Genomic DNA, 19,194 nt, shown 5'->3' with positions numbered 1-19,194 from the left:
CTCACCAGCTCTACCACCTGGCTGGCTCAGCAGGTCTCGAGCTGGCAGAACCAGAGCCAAGCCTGGGCTACCCCTTTCTAACAAAGCTCCTTTAGGCCAGGACACTCACTTGGTCACAGGGCATCAGAGCTGTGTCCTCCCTGCAATCCCAGAAACACACACGTCTCCCAGGGCGGGTCCCTCTTTGCTGGAGGTAGCCCCGCCGGCCGGAGGGCTAGCGTGCTGTCCCACCATCACGTCACGTTCCCCCGCAAACCCCTGTCTACACATCACGGCATAAATGACACGTGCTTGCAACCCTGCGGGTCTAGACTGCCGGTTTCACATGCAAACCACCCCCAGAGGGGACGTCACTTACGCCAATTGTAAACTTGAACTTGAACGGTGGCCCCTCAAAGAACGCGGCACAGTTATCATCACTGCCCGTGGCCAGCCGGTACGGTCTGCTCTGCTTGATGTCCACGCTGTTGATGACTTTGTTGTGTCCCGTGATCTCGCCCACGGAAGAGCCGCTGTCCCACAGGAAGACAGCTCCAAACCTTTACCCGAAGAGAGGAGTCACAGGAAGAAAACAATCAACCCTGGGGACGGTCGATGAGCCGTGGGCAGCTGAGTGGCCCGTGCTCAGAGCGGGGCGGGGCGGGGGGTGTGCTCACGGCCACGCTTCCTGCACACTCGCTAAAGGAGCAAACACGAGGCACCGTGGTTTCGGCTCTGTGCCGTGTCTGCCAAAGAATCTGAGAACAGGTGCCTCTGGCAAGGGTTGGAAGTCTGCGTCTGTATGGTCCAGGGCCAACAAGTCTCCCACCTGCCGGGGGAACAGCTCTGTGGCTTACCAGTTTCCTAACAGTTGTACTGGGCGGGACCAAGGTATTCACCAGCTACCATCCTCTACTAGAAAGGAGAGGATGCCTTGCTCTCAGCTGGCATCCGATGAACACGCCACTGCGGGGGTTACTTTTTGTATCCGAATGAAAACTGAATTGTTAAGCCCAATAGGATGACCTGAAAAACTATGGCAGAACGCTTGCCAGAACACACATTAAAAATAGCCTCTGAGTAAGGGAAACGAGATGCGTGCCTGCCAAGTCCCAAGTGCCTGAGGCCGTGTGGTGCCCTGGGGGGAGCCCTGCACTGCGGTACTGACCCTGCTGGTCACTGGACCCAGGTGCAGCAGCCACTGAGGGCCACCAACCCCGTCTCCACCGGTCCCCTCTTCCTTCGGAAGGTCACCACCTTCGGTGACGTGCCCAGCTCCCCTGCAGCCAGGTGTGGCTGTGTGCTATGCTGGGAGGGACCCCAGTGACGCTCCCGGAGCTCCCTTCCCCCCCCTTCCTGCTGCCTGGAGTGTGGGCATGATAGCTGGCGCTCCAGGAGGTGAGGGGCCAGGGATGTCAGAGATAGAGAGAGAATGGGCCCGGCCCCGGGGGGCCTCAACACACACTAGCCCAAGCTGGCCCAGAGGTCACCGCTCCCCTCCTAGCAGGGGCACCCACAAAGAAAGCAAAGCCAAGACACACGGGCAGGGAGGGGCCAAGGCCAGAGACTCACTTCTCCCTTCCTTCCCCGACCACTGCGATCCTCTTACTGTCTTCTGTCCAAGCAATGTCCTTGATCTTCCCAGCGAAAGGCTGATACTCATACTTTAAGAGGTGCTCCTTCTGCGTGGTATCCCAGATCCTCAGCTTTCCAGATACATCTGTGGACACAAAGGGTGGCGAGAGCCATGTTGACCCCCGGGCCTGGGCCGTGTGGGCACGAGGCCCGCCCATGCAGCACGGCCCAGGGGCTCACAGGTTTGCTGCAGTTGCCCAAGGCCACATTTCAAGTGAGCAAAACGTGCCACGGGTCCATCAGGGCCTGCGGCCTCTATGAGGCCCACAACTGGGTCCCTGCACTGCACCAGCCATCCCCTGGATGACAAGCCCTGTGTGGGCACGCGGAAGCCGAGACACATGCAGGCAGGCCAAGGCGTCAGGCAGCAGTCTGGTTCTATGATTCTAGTCTCCCCGCAGGGGGATCTAAATGGTGTACGGGCCTCGGGCAGCTTTCTGAACTCTCGGGACTCAGTTCTTCGTTTGCAAAATGTGACAAGACTAGTGACAGCCGCCTCTCCCACGCAGCGACTGGGCCAACAAGGAGCGGAGCTGTGTGCAGCTGGTGCACGCCGTGACTTGCACGTGGCCCCCGCCTGGGCTCCCCTCCAGCTCCTCGCCCGCACCCCCCGCATCTACGGCGGCTACAGCGACGCACATGCCACAGCCCAGACGAGTGAGGTGAGAGCAGGTGCCCCGTGGGAGGCGCGCAGGTGGGTGCTGGAAGGCGAAGTGGTACTACAGACGGAACGCGAAGCCACGCCTCTCCTTGGGGATTAGTAACCAAGTGACTGCGCAGGAGGGAGAAGCACACGCCTCCCTTCCCGGCAGGATCCTGTCACCGAGATCTGAGACCAACTCCGACACAGCCCTTTCCAAAAGAGCACCAAAAGAGCACCGAATTCCCAAATCAGCATGAAAATGGAGGATTTTACAGTAACTCCTCCGCCCAGACTGGGCCTGGGGGGAGGTCCTCCCAGGAGGTAAGCTCCGGGGGGTTCCCAGGGTCCCCAGGCCTCTTTAGCACTTAACACAGCCCCTCCGGCTGCTCTGTGAGCCCAGCTTCAGTCCTCCCGCTCGGGCCGCAGAGCTGAGGGAGGCGGAGGCTGCACGGGCCTCCAAGGGTACAAATACCTTACACCGACAACTGCACTGACCAGAGGGGGGAGGACAAGGCCACCTCCGGGGGGGCTGCTGCGAAGATGACAGGAGTCAGCACGTATGAAGTCTTAGACTAGCACTGGGCACGCTGCAGGCGCTCGCTGCAAGCTGGTCATCACTCCCCAGCGAACAAACTAAGGCTCTGCAGGAAGCCACTGGAGACCCTGCCTCACAGCAAACACCCGCACCCACAGTCCGCGGGCCAGACAAGGGGAGACTCCTTGCCATGTGAAAAGCACAACCTGAGGGGTCCCGGGGGTGCTGGGCCTCTCTGGGTGAGGTCCAGAAAGGCTGCCTGGCCGAGGCGAGTTCCAAGGATGACCTAGAACTAGTTCAGTCCCTAACCAACGGGCCAGCGGGAAAGGCAAGGAAGAGGCAGACGCCGGAGCATCAGAAAGGACACGTGTGCAAGCAGGGTCGTGCGCACACTCACACACACGCCAGGCCGTGTGGTCAGCTGGGCTGAGGCCGGTCCAGGGGGCTCTGGAGTCCTGCACAATCAGCGTCTACAGCTCAGGCTGGCCGCGTCCCACCGTCTCGGACAGGACGGAGCCGGGTTGCCCGCTTCCCCTGGGCTCTGCCAGTCCCTGCCTGCCTCCTCGGGGCGCTCAGGCTCCTCTCTGGGCCGGACACGAGTCGTTTCTCCCACGGCCTCCCCACCAGACCCCCCACCTCCTCCGGTGGGCCCTGCTTGTCCATTTAGTCTTTCTTTTGTTTCATCTGAGGGAAGCTGACAACGTCACATTACTTTCAGGTGTACAACCTCCTGACTTGACAAGTTCATCCATTACGCTGTGTGCACACAGGTGTAACCATCATCTATCCTGACATCGCTATTAATGACGTGCTGCGCCCTTTACCCCCACGACTCGCTCACTGCACACCTGGGAGCCTGTGTCTCCCACTCCCCCGCCCCCGCCCCTCTGGCAACCGTGGTGTGTTCTCTGTATTTATAGTCTGATTCTGCTTTTGTTTGTCCTTTTTTCCCCTTAGATTCCACTCTTAAATGGAATCCTATGGTCTTTGTCTTTCTCAGTCTATTTTACTTACTGTAATACCCTCTAGGGCCTCCCGGAGTGTCTCAGACGGCATGATCGCGTCCTTTTTTATGACCGCATCACGATTCCATCATATATATATGCCACATTTTCCATGTCCATTCGTCTATTGAGGGACACTTAGGTTGCTTCCATACATTTAATTCTTTTTCAGAAGCAGCTGGGGCTAGGAAGAGACAGTGGGGCATAGAGACCAGGTGCTCGGGCCCCACTGACGAGGGCAGCCCCTGTGCAGTCACGAGATCCTGACCAACTGCCCATGGGTGCCAAGCCCTGTGCTGAGTGCTGGGGACACAACAAAGACACCTGCCGGGGGCAGAGGACACCTGCAAGAAGCCAGAGATGATGGGGAAAGAGTTCCTTCTGTCCCCCACTGGGAAGGCATCTCCCTCTCCAGACAATACGCTGCATCAAGGGGGGCAGACTGGGTGAGCCTGCCCCCTGCCCCCTCGCCCCAGCAGCTTAGCAACATGGGGGGCAACAGGGAGCAGGGAGTGACATGGGCCTTCCAGTGCCCACGGGGGCCTCTGCTCGCCCGCTCTGCAGCACGGCCTCTTCCTACGTTCCTCACCTGAGCAACCCTTCTCTCCTCTCCTCTGGGCATGGGGCCCCTCTCCTAGGAAGCCTGCCACTCTGCGGCCTGGGTGCATGCTCTGAGGGCAGCCCGAGATTCACAGCCCTGGTGGGTGCCCAAGGGACGGACTATGGGGTATAGACCACTAGCATTAAAATTACCCAAGGGAGACACGGCTAGAAATAGGGAATTGGGTTTGCCCTGGAAATGGCTCTGAACAAGAGAACATGGCACTGTGGGCATGTCAACCCAAGGGCAGAGACTGACCATTTTGTTCAGGGCTGGCTGGCATGGGCTCATTACACAGTAGGCCTTCTGGAAGGTTCGATCATTCAATGACATAGACCATTCAGACTCACAGGAATCTGAAGGTCCCACAGAGGGCTGGAACCCCATCTGGGAGCAAGCCACAGGCTTCCCAAGGTACTGAGACCCCCCCACCCTAACCTGGGGAACCCCAGGTACCACGTAACCCACTTAGCTGGAGAGCACAGCCCTTTCTCAGCCTCCCTCCTCCTCACTCCAAACCCTGTACAACCACACTATTTTTAGCCCAGGACCTAATCTCTACAGTGAATGTTTCCTTGTCTTCAGTTGATTCAAGGGACCAGCAGGCTAGAAACGTAAATGTGATCTCCGCCCACGAGCACCTGGATCTATATGCAGCCCAAACCTGCCTCAGTTCCTGCCCAAATCAGGGCGCTTTCACGGGAGAAAAATGTCAAACTGATCCTTTACTTAGGTGGACTGTCCTTTGCAATGGTCTCTGTGCCAGGCTTCCTCATTGATTTAGCATTAGGATCTGAAGAGCCCGGCTCTCTGGCTGGTGGAGCACCCTGCCCTGGGACCCGGGAGTGCCGGCCCGGCTCCCACGTGATTCAGCAGCCGGGCCTGCAGCTCCACGTGCCAGGGTAGGGAAGCCGTGCCAAGCAGGCAGCAGCGCCCTCGCCAACCACGCTTCTCTCCTGAGAAGACATAATTTTAAAAGGCACCAGGGCCACTTCTTGGGGCTTTCAAGGAAAAGGTATTTTCCTGGCAAGCAGGGCCGGCCAAAAAAAAAAAAAAAAAAAAATTACACGGCTAAAATAAACCAAGGCATAATAAATTAGAGCACGTTTTACAGATAGAGTTGGAGTGAGCCTAACACCACCATCATTAAGTGCCCACGTTGGGCCAGACTCCTGGCCAAGCTCTTTACACTCGGCCCCGACCACCGGCTTTAGCCATCAGCCAGCGTGCCTCTCTCTCTGGCGTGTCCTGGTTTCAGTGGCACACACTTCGGTCACCTGCTGTCAGGTGGCCACCAGCGCAAGACAGGCCCAGGCATTTCACACACACTGCTACTCCGGATCCACTGTCTGGCTTCCGGGAGAGAACAGGGCCCAAGAAGGTAAGTTATTCCGGGCAGGCCGCACAGCGTGTAAGGGACGAACCCTCCAGGGACAGCCGCAGGGATGTGTGACCCCTCTCCTGGCCAGTCGGCTCTTTCAGCAATTCGTTCCTCTCTGCTGCTCTCTGGGGAGGCTGACAAGGCCCAGGCCCACACCCGCTCACTTGCTTGGCTTCCCCTGAGGCCGGAGACAGGGCTGGGCACTGACAAAGCAGTCAGGATCTGCTGAGTGTGCGAATGAACAAATGAGTGAATAAACGGGAGGCCACGCTAACTTCCGTGCCTCCCCTTCTCATCTGCAAACGGTAAAAGATCTACCTCAAAGAAGTGGGTGAACAAAAGCATCCACCGTGGTAAAGATCTTTATGTCCCTCCTCCCAGCCAGCCTCCCACAGAGCCACACAAAAGCCTGGCTGGAGTGGAAAGGAGCGCTTGCCTGAGGCCCGCATTGACAGGACTGGGAAAGGAGCAGCTAATGAATAAAGGTGACACAGGACAAAGCTGCAATTCACAAAACACACACACACACACACAAAATGAGCTCCCAAACATCATGATACAGCTACCCACAAAGGCCTCTGGCCAACCTCACAGGAGCGTTTCTGCTGACCTCTGAGCTGGAACCAGCTGGAACACCGCCAACTGCAAAGCTCTGCAATGGGGCTTTTTGGCGGCTTATACTTTCCTTGTCAGCCCCAAATGAAACCAATCACACTGGCTCCCCCTGCCGCAGCTCCCCTCCCTTTACCACACCCCCCACCTCCCACCACCCTATGGCCAGGAGTCCAGTCTGGCCTGGGGAACCCCTGGGCCACACCACACGCGTCCACGAGCCACGCGCACACAGGTACCTCCAGAGGCGATGTAGAACCCGCTGGGCGCGTACTTGGCCACCACCACCTGATGGGCATGCTCCGTGTAGATGTCAGCAAGGGCTGGGTTCTGCAGGGAGGAGACCAGAATGAACACAAGGAATGCAGAAGCAGTCAACTGCTTCCCCCTCTCCCGATGAGTGGATTCGGGGGCTAAAAATAACACACGCACAAACATTTAAGTCAAAACCTCCATAAAGAAAAATCCCAGCAGTACGACTACCTGCCTACACACCCACTGCCTGCCTATCTTCGGGTGATAGGAAACTAGGCAGGATTAACTCTTTCTCTTTCATCTACAGCTGTGGAATTTGAGATGATTGTCTTTCCTTTGCTTTTCTGCACTCGACACAGTACCAATATATATTTGTAAAATACACGCTTGAGACAGAATTTTCACTGGAAAAAAGCCTACTATTCTACTTTTCTTTGTGGGGAGCCTCCCGCTGCGGCTGCTTTCTCCAGTCACCTGTGTGCCGGTCTCCCTGTTCAGGAGCAACTCAACCCCAGCTGCCCAGCAGCGTATGGCCTGAAATAGAGCCCTTGGCTTTGAGCTCCAGCAGCACAGCGGAGCGCGGAGCTGGGAGCCTTCCCCTTGTCACAGCCGTCGCCGGGCGATGGGGACTTCCTACTCGCTTCGTAGCCCAGATGGAAGGCTGGCTGGACTCACGGCAAGAACAGGGCCAGCATGTGGGACGAGAAGCATCTCCACTGCTCAGCGAGAAGGTCCTAATGTCTAATTTACTAAAAGTAGACAGCGGCGCCCCCACTTCCACATACTCGAGCGGCCTCAGCAAACCTGCAGCACACATACTGAGATGCTCTCGATTTGTCTCTACAGCTGGGCTTTCTTTCAGGAGGGAACAGACTCGGTCATCTACTCCCCAATTCCCGCAGTCGGCTTTCTATGAACCAAACACTTGAAAAGAGGCCGCTTCCCACTGGCTGGAGGCTGAGGACACATCAGGCCCCAGTGTTGACACCCTGCTTTCTAGAGGTGGCGGCTGCAGGCACATCTAGCCTGACCCCCAACTGCCCCCCTTCCCGACCTGACCACAAGACCAGAGCCTGCACTTTTCTCAGCCTTCTGGCCACAGGATCCCCACACCCCCCATCCTACCAGACTGAGACCAGAGAAGCGGACTCTAAATTCTAGCCCCGCCCACCACCGCCCACCTTCTGGCATTCCTGTTCGGCCCACGTCTCTCTGCAAATGCTGTTCCCCAGAACCACCCCTCCTGCCCGGTGACACCTACTTCTGAGGCCTAACTGCAGGGCTGCCTCCTGCACGAAACCTCTTGTGAAGGCTTCTCTTCTGTCCCCCTAAAGCAGTTCACGTGTCTCTAAAGTTCCTAAAGGTCCTTACGACACACGATACAGGTATCCCCTGCTTTTCCAAAGCCTGCACTGTGCCACTTCGCTTTTCCAGAAGACCTACATTAGTACCTGTTTTCACTGAGAGCCACACAGGATTTTCACTGTCATGAAAAAAGGCAAAAAGCCAAAATCACATTCAGCACCGGTTTTGTGGCAAGACGAGCCCGTCTGGGGTAGCAGGCACCCGAGAGCAGCGAGGGATGCCCCCCAGCGCCTTCCCCGGGAGCCACACTCAGCGTCTCGGCATCAAGTGGCCAGAGCTCCAAGCTGTGTCTGGGAGCACCTGGGCTTTATCTCCATTTATGTCGTGCATCTGTCCGAAGGTATCAGAAAAGCCAGGACAGGTGATTTTTTGGGGGTCTAGGAACACTCAAAAATTTTTTCATATAAAGTACCAGTAACTGCTTCTTTGCTTTAGGCCATTTTGGCTCACATAAGGTTTCATAAAATGCTCTGGTTTTGGACAGCAGGGAAACCTGGAATCCCAAACCTTCTTGTAGACCTGAACCTTCTTGTCATCTCTTCCAATTAGTTTTTCTGCAACCTGCTTCAAGTGCAGTTTCTTCAGCCATCAAAGCAGTTCACAAATAGCAGGTGCTCAATAAATGGGTTTTTTTTTGGGGGGGGGGAGTACACAAAGTCCTTTTCACCCCTACAACTTAACACTCAGCATTATGTGATGTGGTGGGCACTTAATATACGTGCTTCATAAATTAATCCATCTTGGAATAAACATTTGCTTGAAAGGTATCGGGTACTCAAAGATGATGTCACAAATGGCAAATAGGCACATGTAAAGGTGCTCAATGTCATTGTCTTTTAGGAAAAGCAAATAGAAACTACAATAAGATACCACTACATATCCACTAGAATCAGCAAGATTAAAAGACTGGTATCACCAAATGCTGGCAAGGACGGGGGCGCAGCGTACGGGAATGTTCACGTATTGCTGGTGGGAATGCAAAACAATGCAGCTGGAAAACAGTTTGGCTGGTTGTTCATGAAGTTAAGCATACACTCACCACACACAAAACCTGCAATCCCGCCCCTACCTATTTACCCGAGAAACAAAAGCACATGTCCACAAAAAGACACACGCATGAAGGTTCAAAGTTGCTTTACTCATTAATAGCCCCAAACTGGAAACAACCCAAATGTCTACCAACAGACGTTGGAAGAACCACCACCCTGTATCCACACAGTGGAACACGCCCGGGCAAAAGGGGAACATCCACTAACACGCTCAGCCACATCACTGAACCTCAAAGGCATTATGCTCAGTGAAAAAGTCAGACACGAAAGACAACACTGGGTTGCAGAACTCCTTTTTTATGACATTCTACAAAAGGCAAACTTAAAGGGACAGAAAGCAGATTGGTCCTTGCCGGGTGTTAGGCATGGAGGGAGCCCACTGATGGCAAGGGTCTTCTGGAAACGACGGGAAGGTTCCATGTTAGGACTGCGGTGGTGGTTATGGGACTGTGTGTATCTGTCACGTTGTGCAGCAGATAAATCTTGCTGTATCTAAATTATACCTCAGTAATATTAAGATGCCTGGTATCCATTTAACATCTGCCTAATCCAACCCATTCCAGCCCAGATTAGTGCTTCTTATCCTAACACCCTAACACAGACAAGATCCCTCCCAAAGAAGCTGGCCAAAAGTGGTCTGTGGACAGTCCACCGCTCCTGAGATCCTTTCCAGATTGTCTGTTTCAAGGCTGACTGAGGGGTCTTACACCCCACACAGTGGGTGCCACCAGGCCATTTTACAGGTGAGAAACCCATCCCATGGGCAACTGACCGCCCATGCTAGCACTCAGCCCCACTGGGATCTGCCTTTAAATGGGTGGGCTCCCAGGGGCCTGGGGCTGGGATGCAAGATGTGTAGACATCGGCTCTGGGAGAAGTTCTGCCCCTAAACATTCCTTCCCTCAAATGGTCAGGGTGGCAAGTGCAGGGGGTGTGAAACACCCAAGGTCATCCCCAGTAGGCTCAGCACCAGAATCCCAGGCTGGATGAGACATCTCTCTTGTCTGCATTGCAAATACAACTGAGCCAGCAAGGGAGGGGGCCAGATTCTCCAAGCTGAACATAATGACTTTTTCTGAGTCCGTGGCAAGCTCCCCACCTCGGCTCAGCACACACACAGGGAGGCTGGCTACTACAGGCAGAAATGACAACTCCCCTGTTCCCACTGTCATCCTCCCAGGTGAGGCTCAAGGCCACAAGGCACCAGGATTTGGACCTAATGCCCACTCCCCCGCCTCACAGGGGGCGGCAGCTCCCCTCACTTGTCCTCCCTCTCCTGCTGTCCCCAGGCAAGGAAAATAGGACTTGGGTGAGTAATTTATTTGAGGCAGGGCTAGGGAACAGGGAAAATGAGCCAGGGAAGGGAAGAAAGCCAATTCTGGGTGCACCAAGGAATACTCCTGTTCCGGCAGGGGCTCCCTCTCCCTGGGGGCCTTAGGAGATGGTTCAGGACACGTCCAATCTCACTGCCTGCACTCTTCTCAGACCCCTACAGGCCTGCCCTCCTGGGCCAGTGCCCTTACCTGGCCAGGGCCCCTGTCACTCCCACTTGGGGCTAGAACAGGAGCATCCCCTCCCCCGTCCCCCGCAGCTCAGGGCCTGGCAGTGGGTACTTGGCAACACTGCTGAGGGGCAGAGCTCAGGGCTGCTCAGGCCCTGTCATAGGCCTGGAAGGCTGCCCCCACACCTTGGAGGTCAGGGAGCCTCACAGAAGACACGAGAAGATAGAGTCACAGATGTGAGGAAAGACATGGGCACAGCTGGCCGACCACGTGCCTTGCAGACCCTGCAAATGCCTGTGGGGACAGCAAGGTGGGGGCGCTCTGGCCACAGTGGAAGCCAGAAGACAGGAGGCACCTCAGCCCAACCCAAGGAGGCCCATTCTCCCATGGACTACATGCCGCCCCGGCCTCCCACCTGCACAGAGGCCCATCTGCAGGACCAGACTTCCTTCTGCCAATCCTGTCAAACAGGATATGAACGCCAACCCCCCACACCTTCCCAATCTGCAGCCTGCCTGAGGAGACTCCCTACAACGAAGGGAGGATTCCTGAAACTCGCTTCATCCGGGCAGTGTCTGAGCCGCCGGCTCCCCAAAGCTCTTTCAGGTCCTAGGTCTTCTCAGGCTCAGATGCCGAGGAGGGATCAGAGGTCACCACACCATCTATAGTGAGGTTAGTGACTGGCCCAGGTCACAGTGCGTGGCAGCTTTGACCTCAGCGCCCGAGCCAGTGAGCCGGGGGGACACATCAGGAGGTTGGGAAGGCCTCCCCAGCCGACCAGCGTAGAAGCTGTTGGACACGGCACTGCAAGAGGGGCCTCCGTGCTCTCCTGTAGCAGCTGATGGCCCCGGAGCCTCCAGAGAAAGCCCTGGGCTCCTCCAAACTCAGACCAGGTAAAGTGAGCGTGACCTTCCAGGATGGCATTTCACAGGACTGGCTTTCTAACTACTTCTAGTTCCTAAAAGCAGTCACTGGGAGCTGGACCTGTGTATCTGACACAATCTGCAGGAACCTCTGTTCACTGATGACTAAGGACAAACTCGAATTACTGCACAGTAGCCTGGCGTGAAAGAAAGCAGCCACACGGACATCTGGGCTTCCAGAGCGGCAAGCTTGGGCCCAGAAGCCGAGCCCCTACCACGCTGCCTCAGAGAGAAAGAACACGTACGTATGACTCACTTACTCCTTCCAAGAACTCCCTGCACCCACTCTGGGCTGGCCCTGGGGATCCAGCAGTGAGCGAATGCTTCGTACGAATACGACCTGCACCAAAGTAGCGGCCAGTGAGCACCGTCCTGCTCCCACTTTGAGGCTCCCGCCAGCCCAGAGGAACAGAACCCTACCTGGCAATCCGAAGTCCATCTTCCACTATGCCTTGCTCCTTCCTCCAGGAACTCACCGAGTGACTTTCTTCCCTTTATCTGTCTCTGCCTCAATGACACGCCCTAATTAGCTTCTACCACCCAGGCAAAGGCTACCGCCAAGAATCCTTCCCCGCTGTCCCAACTGGGAAACGATCTCTGCCATGAATGCCCTGCCCCAGCCGCCCACCCCACCACCCTCACTACTTTCTTGATATCCCTCTCCACACCTCTAGGAACAGGAACGGGGTAAGAAACGTATCAAAACCACCAACAACCGGCAGAAGCCCCTAACTGTGCTGAGAGCACACAAGTCAAACTTCTTCCAACCTCCGTGCACACGTGGTTCACTGTCTAGATTCTCCCCGATCTCTGCTGTCTCTGTCTCACTCCTCTTCCTGGAAAACTCTTACTTATCCTCCAAAACCCAACTCAAATGTTCCCCTTCTCCAAAAACCTTCCCTGCTGCTCTGTGGCACATCTGGTTCTTCCCTCTTGTTCCCAATCACCCAGGACATTCTTTTAAAGTGCTCAACCAGAGCATCAGAATGGTTACCCACAAGGGTAACATTCAGTCTCAAGGCTACTGATACTGCGGGCCAGCTAAGTTGTAGTACAGCCCTGTGCACTGTGGGATGCTTGGCAGCATGCCTGGCCCCTACCAACTAGAGAGATATCAGTAGCACAAAGATGTCTTCAGACGTTGCCAAATCTCTTAGGGGCTGGGGCTGGGGGCAAAATCTCGCAACCATTGATTTGAATCTTGGACACTGTGGTCATGGGCAGGGTTCAGCAAGACAAGCTTAGTGACTATGTGTGGGAAACATCAAGAACCAAGGATCGGTTCTATCCTCTGATAAACACTTGCTGAGTGTGTTCATCTTGAACCTCAAATCTTAGGTACAGAACAATCTCTACTACAGATCTGATCATATTACTAGTCTGCCTGATCTCTTTATGGTTCTAGTGGTCTCTGCCCCAGGGCCGCCTGACCACCCACTGCTAGGGCCCCCCACACCCTCACACCAGGCTCTGGCCCAAAACTCCACAACCCCTGCAGGGCACCTCTCGCCCAAGCGCACCTCATCTGTCTGGCAGCACAGCATCTGCGCTTCCTCTCAGGGTCACAGCCCCATCCAGTTCCCAGTGCCGGTTTTCCCCACTAGACTTCGAGATCCCTGAGGATGGGCCCTTGGGCTCTGCGAGAAAGCAGATGCTTGGTAAGTACTTGTAACAGGATTCACTGGGGCTCAGGCATAGGAGGCGGGAGGGGCAGGGCAGCAGGGCGGGGATGGAAAGGAAATGCCTATCCTGGGCCAATTAATAACACTCACAGGACCCCTGCTGTGACTCGACACGTGACAGCCAAAGCACCCAAGAATTACCGGCCCACGAAGCAAGTCGCCACGCAGCTCTGTGGCCTGGTCTGAGCCTCTCTCCTCACTTCTTAAAGATTCGACCCCCAGGTCTCTCCTGCTTCAACCTCATGCATGTGCCGCCTGCTCATCTGTCCAGGTGGTACTCCAACATACCACTCCCTTCGGCCACCTGGGAGCCCGTCACTCCCACCAAGACCACGAGCTCCATGCAGGAGGGGCCTCCCCTGGACGCACAGCAGGGACTCAGGAGGCATGTGCAAATAGACAGAAGGGACAACGTCAATCCTTCTGGAGCCATCTGTCTCTTCATGGACCTCCCCCACTCCATGGTGCGGAGGGGGGGCACGCACAGGTGGTCCTTCTGCACATGGCTGGCAGCGGATCACTCCAGGAGAAACTCAGCACTCAAGTTCAACACCCCTGAACTTCACACTGTACTCTGAAACAAAGCATGGTGAAATCCAACAAATATGTCACTTCCTAGAATTGGATTTTATATACGTTATTTTGTCAAATATGTTATGTTAGTTCTGGAATCTAGGGATTAGACTGCTTTAAAGGCAAGCTCCAAACCTGCCCTTGTAGCTAATCTGCTGGCTGCTTCTGGCAGCTTTCGAGGGGCCTCTGCTGGGAAGTTCATGTGCCAAAGCTGTTTTTTACAGGGACGTGATGCTGGGCAGTTCAGAATCCTGAGCAGGCTCCTTCACGGTCACTGGGAGTAACTCTTCCCTGTCTCTGCAGAATCCGCAGGGGCAGTGGCAATGCTGGCCCCATGCTAAGAATATACCAGGCTCTCCCCTTCTGGATTATTCTTTTCTAGATGGCCACACCACTGTATGCTTTTAATTCGGATGTGTTGAAAGAAAATAGGTAAGAAATGCTCTTTTCCACAAGCTTCTAAGGTGCCATTATGCTGGGTTCACAAAACAACTTTTAAGTCAACACAGTGAATGACAGCAGTGGCTACGAGTGGGAAGTCAATATGGGTATGGATACCTGTTGGGTTTGAAAGGAGGGGCATGTCACAAAATTTAGCTCCAGCAACTTCAAGCAGGCTGAGATTTCCGGGCAGTAAAACCTTCCATGGCTGCCTATTATCTCTCTGACACAGCTTGGCACTCAAGGCCTTTCGACCAACGGATAAACTTATTGAGCACCCATTATGGCCAGGTACTCTCTTGGGTGAGCACACAGCGGTGCATGAAACAGGGGAGAGCAAAGCCCTGCTTTCAAGGAGCTTCCAGTGCAGCCACAGAAGACAGGCAGACGCACACATAGTTGTAGGATGTGGTGGCCTGCCTGCTGGCTCGCTCCGTGTTAGCCCTGAGGGGTAGAGAAGGCCAGGATGGGAGTGCTGTTAATTCCTATGTCCTGAGCCAGGTATGTGACATGTTGCAGAAAGAACATGGAAGCAAGAGTGCCTGGAGCCGAGTGGAAGGGTGGGGGTGTTTTGGGGGTGAGACCGGAGGTGACAGGCTGGATGGGGATGCTGTATCAGGCACCGTAAGGCAGAGCAAAGGGGCAAAAGACACCATCTCATATTTTAACGTAACTGGTCTGGCCATGCTCTGAGAGCAGACTGGAGGACAGCCAGCATGGAATCGGGGAGACCAGTCTGGGTTTTCTGTTCTGCAATCCAGACAGGATGGTAGCTTGGAGGAGGGTGGGAAACAGAACAGGGAGAAAAAAATGTCAGATTCTGAAGTTTGAAAGTAGTCACTAGAATCCAATGAAGAATGAACTATGGGAGGGAAGAAAAAGAGGGAAATCCAGTAGAAGTCCCAGGTTTGGGGCCCGAACAGCTGGAAGGAAACCTGAATGTGGTCTGGACAGGCCAAGTAGAAGCCAAGCAGACGTCTGTTGGACATTCCTTGACCTGGTCCCAACCTTTCTTCCGGGCCTCCTCTCCTTCCCGAGCCTGTAACGTAACCAGACCATCTTCCTTCCTATTCCCTGAATGGTCATGAGGGTTCCCCATCTCTTTTCCCCAGGAATGCTGTGTCCCACCAAAAATGGTGTCCATCTTAACTGAGTGCCAATAGTCCCCCAATCCAAAAAAGAGCCCAATGGCCTGATTTACATCCAGAACAGGAACATATTAGCAGCTTCCCATGCTGTCCTGGCCCCACAGAAACTTACAAATAGCTGGGAAAGGAAAGCAGACACACCCTCAAGGGAGAATGCTAAACTCTGGGGTACGGTAAAAATAAAGACCTCTGAAGAATGAGCAGAATGGGTGTCACAAGCTGGGGAATGTTTGCGGGGTGGGGGTGGGGGGTGTTTGTGCACAGCTGTGAACAATTTTCCACTGGAAGCAGCTCTGATGATCAGCCTCCTTCGCCTTGCTCCTTCTCCCTCTGCAGAGCAATGGGCCCCAGGGCTGAAGGATGCTGCAGTTCAAGAACCTCCCATGGCACCAGACACACAGTAGGTATCCCACATGAGGCCTCCCACCTAATAGTACATGTAGATTGCCACGACACGTCCAGGATTGTTAGGGGCAAACCCAGCGTTCCCCCACCCTGTATCCCTGAGAATGGTTTAGTCCACTTTTATACTCAAAATCTTGGGACCTACCCTGGACATCTCCAGATCATTACCATCTAAGTCCCTGGTGAGGTTTCTCTCAGTTCTGCGTGAGGCCAGATCAGCTTTCTAGGAATCCGTAAGTAGCACAATAGCACCTTCAGTGAACAGTCACACCCGCCCACCCCTTCATTTGAGGTGCCCAGCAATCCGGGGCAGGGCTGAAACTGCCACTTGGGAGCTCGCTCTTTCAGCAGAGGAACGACAGTGACTGGGTGGCTTACCCAGAGACGAGGGGAGAGCCAGCAGCACCTCAGACCATGCAGAGTCCTCTCCTTTTACAGGCAATAAAAGCGAGGCCCACAGAGTCCCTTTACTCCCTCAGCCAGTTGTGAGGTCCCCGAGGGCAAGTGCATCTGATCAGCAACAATCCCAACCCACTAGGGGTAATCACTCGCAACAGATGTGAATCTAAGCTGACAGCCCTTGGGAACATGACCAATCAAAATCATCCACCTACATACTGTGCACAAGGCCCAACCCCAAGCACAGTGCAGGAGAAGAACCCCTCCCCGCCAAATGGTTGTGCTGGCATTTCCACCTTCCCTCCCCCATACCGTAATTCAGGCTGAGGAAGGGAGAAGAAAGATTTCAGTGTACAATCCCAGCAGTGGGGAGACCAACAAGCAGACTGGGTCATTTCAGTAATTACAGAGGAGTAACAGGAATTTGCGAGGATTTCCCACGAAACTGGCTCAAGAAGCATTCTCAGCCTGGGTCCAGGATGTCAGTCTAAACGATTCATGGGGATAAACTGGTTCCTGATTTTGCACTGGGGCTCACACCAGGCTGGAGTGCAGAGGCCTGAGCAGGAGTCCTGGCTCCGCCACACTGAGACCCTGGGTGTTAATAATGATCATACCTAAGTGCCATTTGCCAAGTGCTGGGTGTGTGCCAGGCATGCTGGGCTGTAGGGACGCATCATCTCATTCAGCGGCACAGGCAGTCAGGGGAAGTGGGGGGAGGGAGCCTCATCTCACCACCACCTCCATTCTACCAGATGAGGACACTGGGATTCAGAGGCCCAAGTCACCAACCGCCCCAAGGTCAAGCAGCCGCTGACCGGGTGTGTCTGATCCCCCTAATCCAGAGCCCTCACTAATCCAAGCCTCAGTCTCCCCGGGGGGGGAGAGAGAAGAGAGCCTAGGAAAGCTCAAAACAGTCTTCTAGGCTTCCGAGGTGTGGTCCCAAGGCTGAGGGGGCGTGGCGTCCTCACCCTCCCCAGGCCGCTGGGCGGGAGAAGAGGGGGGTAGGGGGAAGGAGAAACCTGGGAGTAGCACCCAGGGTCTGAACCCGCGCCCGGCGGCGGGGGGTGGAAGGTGGGAAGGGAGTACTCACGTCGATGTTCCTCAGGATGACGCACTTCCCATTGGTGTAAAGAAAATTGTTGCCCTTGGGGTCGCCGCCGATGATTTTGGAGACGCCCCTCTCCACCTGGGGGAGGCTGGCAAACACCTTCTCTGCAGAGACACAAACCGAGCAGGGCGCGCGTTAGGGGCAGCCGCCACCTCGGCCCCCGGCCGGGCTGAGGACTGGGGACCGGGAGCGGACGAGAGCGGGGCCCTGGACCGGTCTCAGCCGGTCACCTGTTGCCTCCACCGGGAGGGGCGGCCGCCACTTCGAAGGAGCGCGGGGGACCGCGCGACTTCCCGGTCCGCGCTCCCGACCAGGCCCTTCAGGGACGCGGGGGCTCCCACGGGCCCAGCCCGCAGCACCAACTTTGGGGCACCCCCCGGCCGGGGATCGCCGCCGGGCGCCCCGAGGGCGGCGGGGCGTTCGCCGGCCCGCGCCCTACCCCCCTCCCCCGCGGCCGGGGACCCCGCCGGGCCGCCCGCGCCCCGCCGATGGCCGAGGGGGCCCGGCGGCGTGGGAGCCCCCCCGGGGGCACCGGGCCGCGGCACTTACTGATCTCGTACGGCATCGTCGCCCACTTGTTACCGCGCCGCACTCGCCGAGAGCCTCCGGAGCCGCCCGCGCCGCGAAGCAGACTGGCCGAGGCCGCGCCGGGGACAGGGGGCCGAAAGGCGGCGCCGGGCGTGCCGGGCGCGGAGGGGGCGGTCCGAGGCCGGGGCTCAGAGGCCGGCTCGCGCCCTGCCCTGCGCGCTGCCGCTGCGGACGCGCCGAACCCGGAAGCGCGGCCCCGCGCGCGGCTCGCCCCCAGCTTTGACCATATATAGTCAAGCGCTCGGCTCGGCGGCTGCAGCCCGCGTGAGCCTGCGCGGACCGGGCCGCCCCTCCCCCCGCGCGGGCCCCGCCCGGACGCCCCGCCCCGGAAGTGACGTTGCCCACGGCCCCGTAAAAAATGTGGCTCGGGGGCAGGCTCGGCGCCAGACGGGTTCTGGCCGCGGGCTGAGGGCTGGTGCTGCGTTCGCGGAGGGAAGGGCGGGCGGGCGGGCTGCTGGGGCCGCTCCAGGCTGAAGGTCGGGGGCCGCAGAACGCGCCAGCTCGCTGTAGTGGGGGGAGCCGGGGAAGCCTTCTTGGAGCCTGCGTTTGCGCCGCGGGCGTTCCCGGGCCGCTAGCCTTCCGGCTGAGTCGGCGCCCGCTCGGGGATCGCAGAGTGCTTTTTCTTTTATTAAAAATACTCCTGAATAGGAGTCGCCCTTCCTCCAAAGCAGCCGCAGACAGAAATTTCAGGGCTATGCCTCGCTGGGCCCGAGCTCTTTCTCTCAAAACTTCCTTTAGAAAGCTACGAAGCCAAGGAGAGTAAAGGGAATATAGGTGCTAGGAAAACCAGGGTTTATGAATCAGGGAGGCGGGGGGAAAGGGGGAACTTCTACTCTGAAGGTGAAGGCAGCGTTAAAATGGGAGAAGCAAGGGCTCGGAGATGTTGCTTTAAGCCTCCCTTTTCTGTAGGGGGACGCGCTTTGAGTGGGGGGCTAAGTGAGAATATGCAAAGCACCTGTGGGTACTGAAGCCTGAGCTGGAGAACCTTGAAGCGCGATCCTTGCCTTTCTGTTTCTCTAATCTGCTGGGAAGACCTCTTGGCTCTGTTTTCCAAACCTCTCCAGGTTGATCGTTTCTTGCCTCCTTGGCTGTTAGTCCCACAGAACTAAGCCCCGAAGGCTCACCTGGGTTATCGCAGGTGTTTGCTATCCAGTCTTAATGCTCCCGCCTTCCCCCACCTTCACCTCAGTCTGTTCTTCAGGTTGCAGCCTGTGTGTTCTATGAACTGAATCCTATTTTTCACCTTAAAGTCTGTAGGAGCTCCAAGCTAAAGCCTTTAAGGTGGCTGATTGGACCCTAGGTGACAAGTCGGAGTTAGGAGAGACTCCATCTACTGTCCTCAGCTGTACCTTCCTTTCTCTTG

General features: G+C 56.1%; 1 protein-coding gene across 1 annotated transcript in view; it reads right to left on the bottom strand.

The window, feature by feature from the left end:
* Positions 1 to 17,940, bottom strand: part of WDR1 (WD repeat domain 1) — a 41,553-nt gene extending 23,613 nt beyond the window's left edge. The window contains exons 1-5 of the mRNA XM_035005301.1: positions 17,793 to 17,940; positions 17,226 to 17,347; positions 6,630 to 6,720; positions 1,552 to 1,699; positions 359 to 539 (exon numbers count right to left, since the gene is read on the bottom strand). Of these exons, the coding sequence (XP_034861192.1) occupies positions 359 to 539; positions 1,552 to 1,699; positions 6,630 to 6,720; positions 17,226 to 17,347; positions 17,793 to 17,808 (558 nt within the window). The 5' untranslated portion in view covers positions 17,809 to 17,940. The remainder of the gene's footprint in view (positions 1 to 358; positions 540 to 1,551; positions 1,700 to 6,629; positions 6,721 to 17,225; positions 17,348 to 17,792) is intronic.
* Positions 17,941 to 19,194: the final 1,254 nt, after the last annotated feature.

The sequence above is a fragment of the Mirounga leonina genome, unplaced genomic scaffold (genome assembly GCF_011800145.1).
Source record: "Mirounga leonina isolate KUSES-001 unplaced genomic scaffold, KU_Mleo_1.0 Mir_129, whole genome shotgun sequence".
NCBI lineage: Eukaryota > Metazoa > Chordata > Mammalia > Carnivora > Phocidae > Mirounga > Mirounga leonina.
This window is presented reverse-complemented; position numbering and strand designations above follow the sequence as displayed.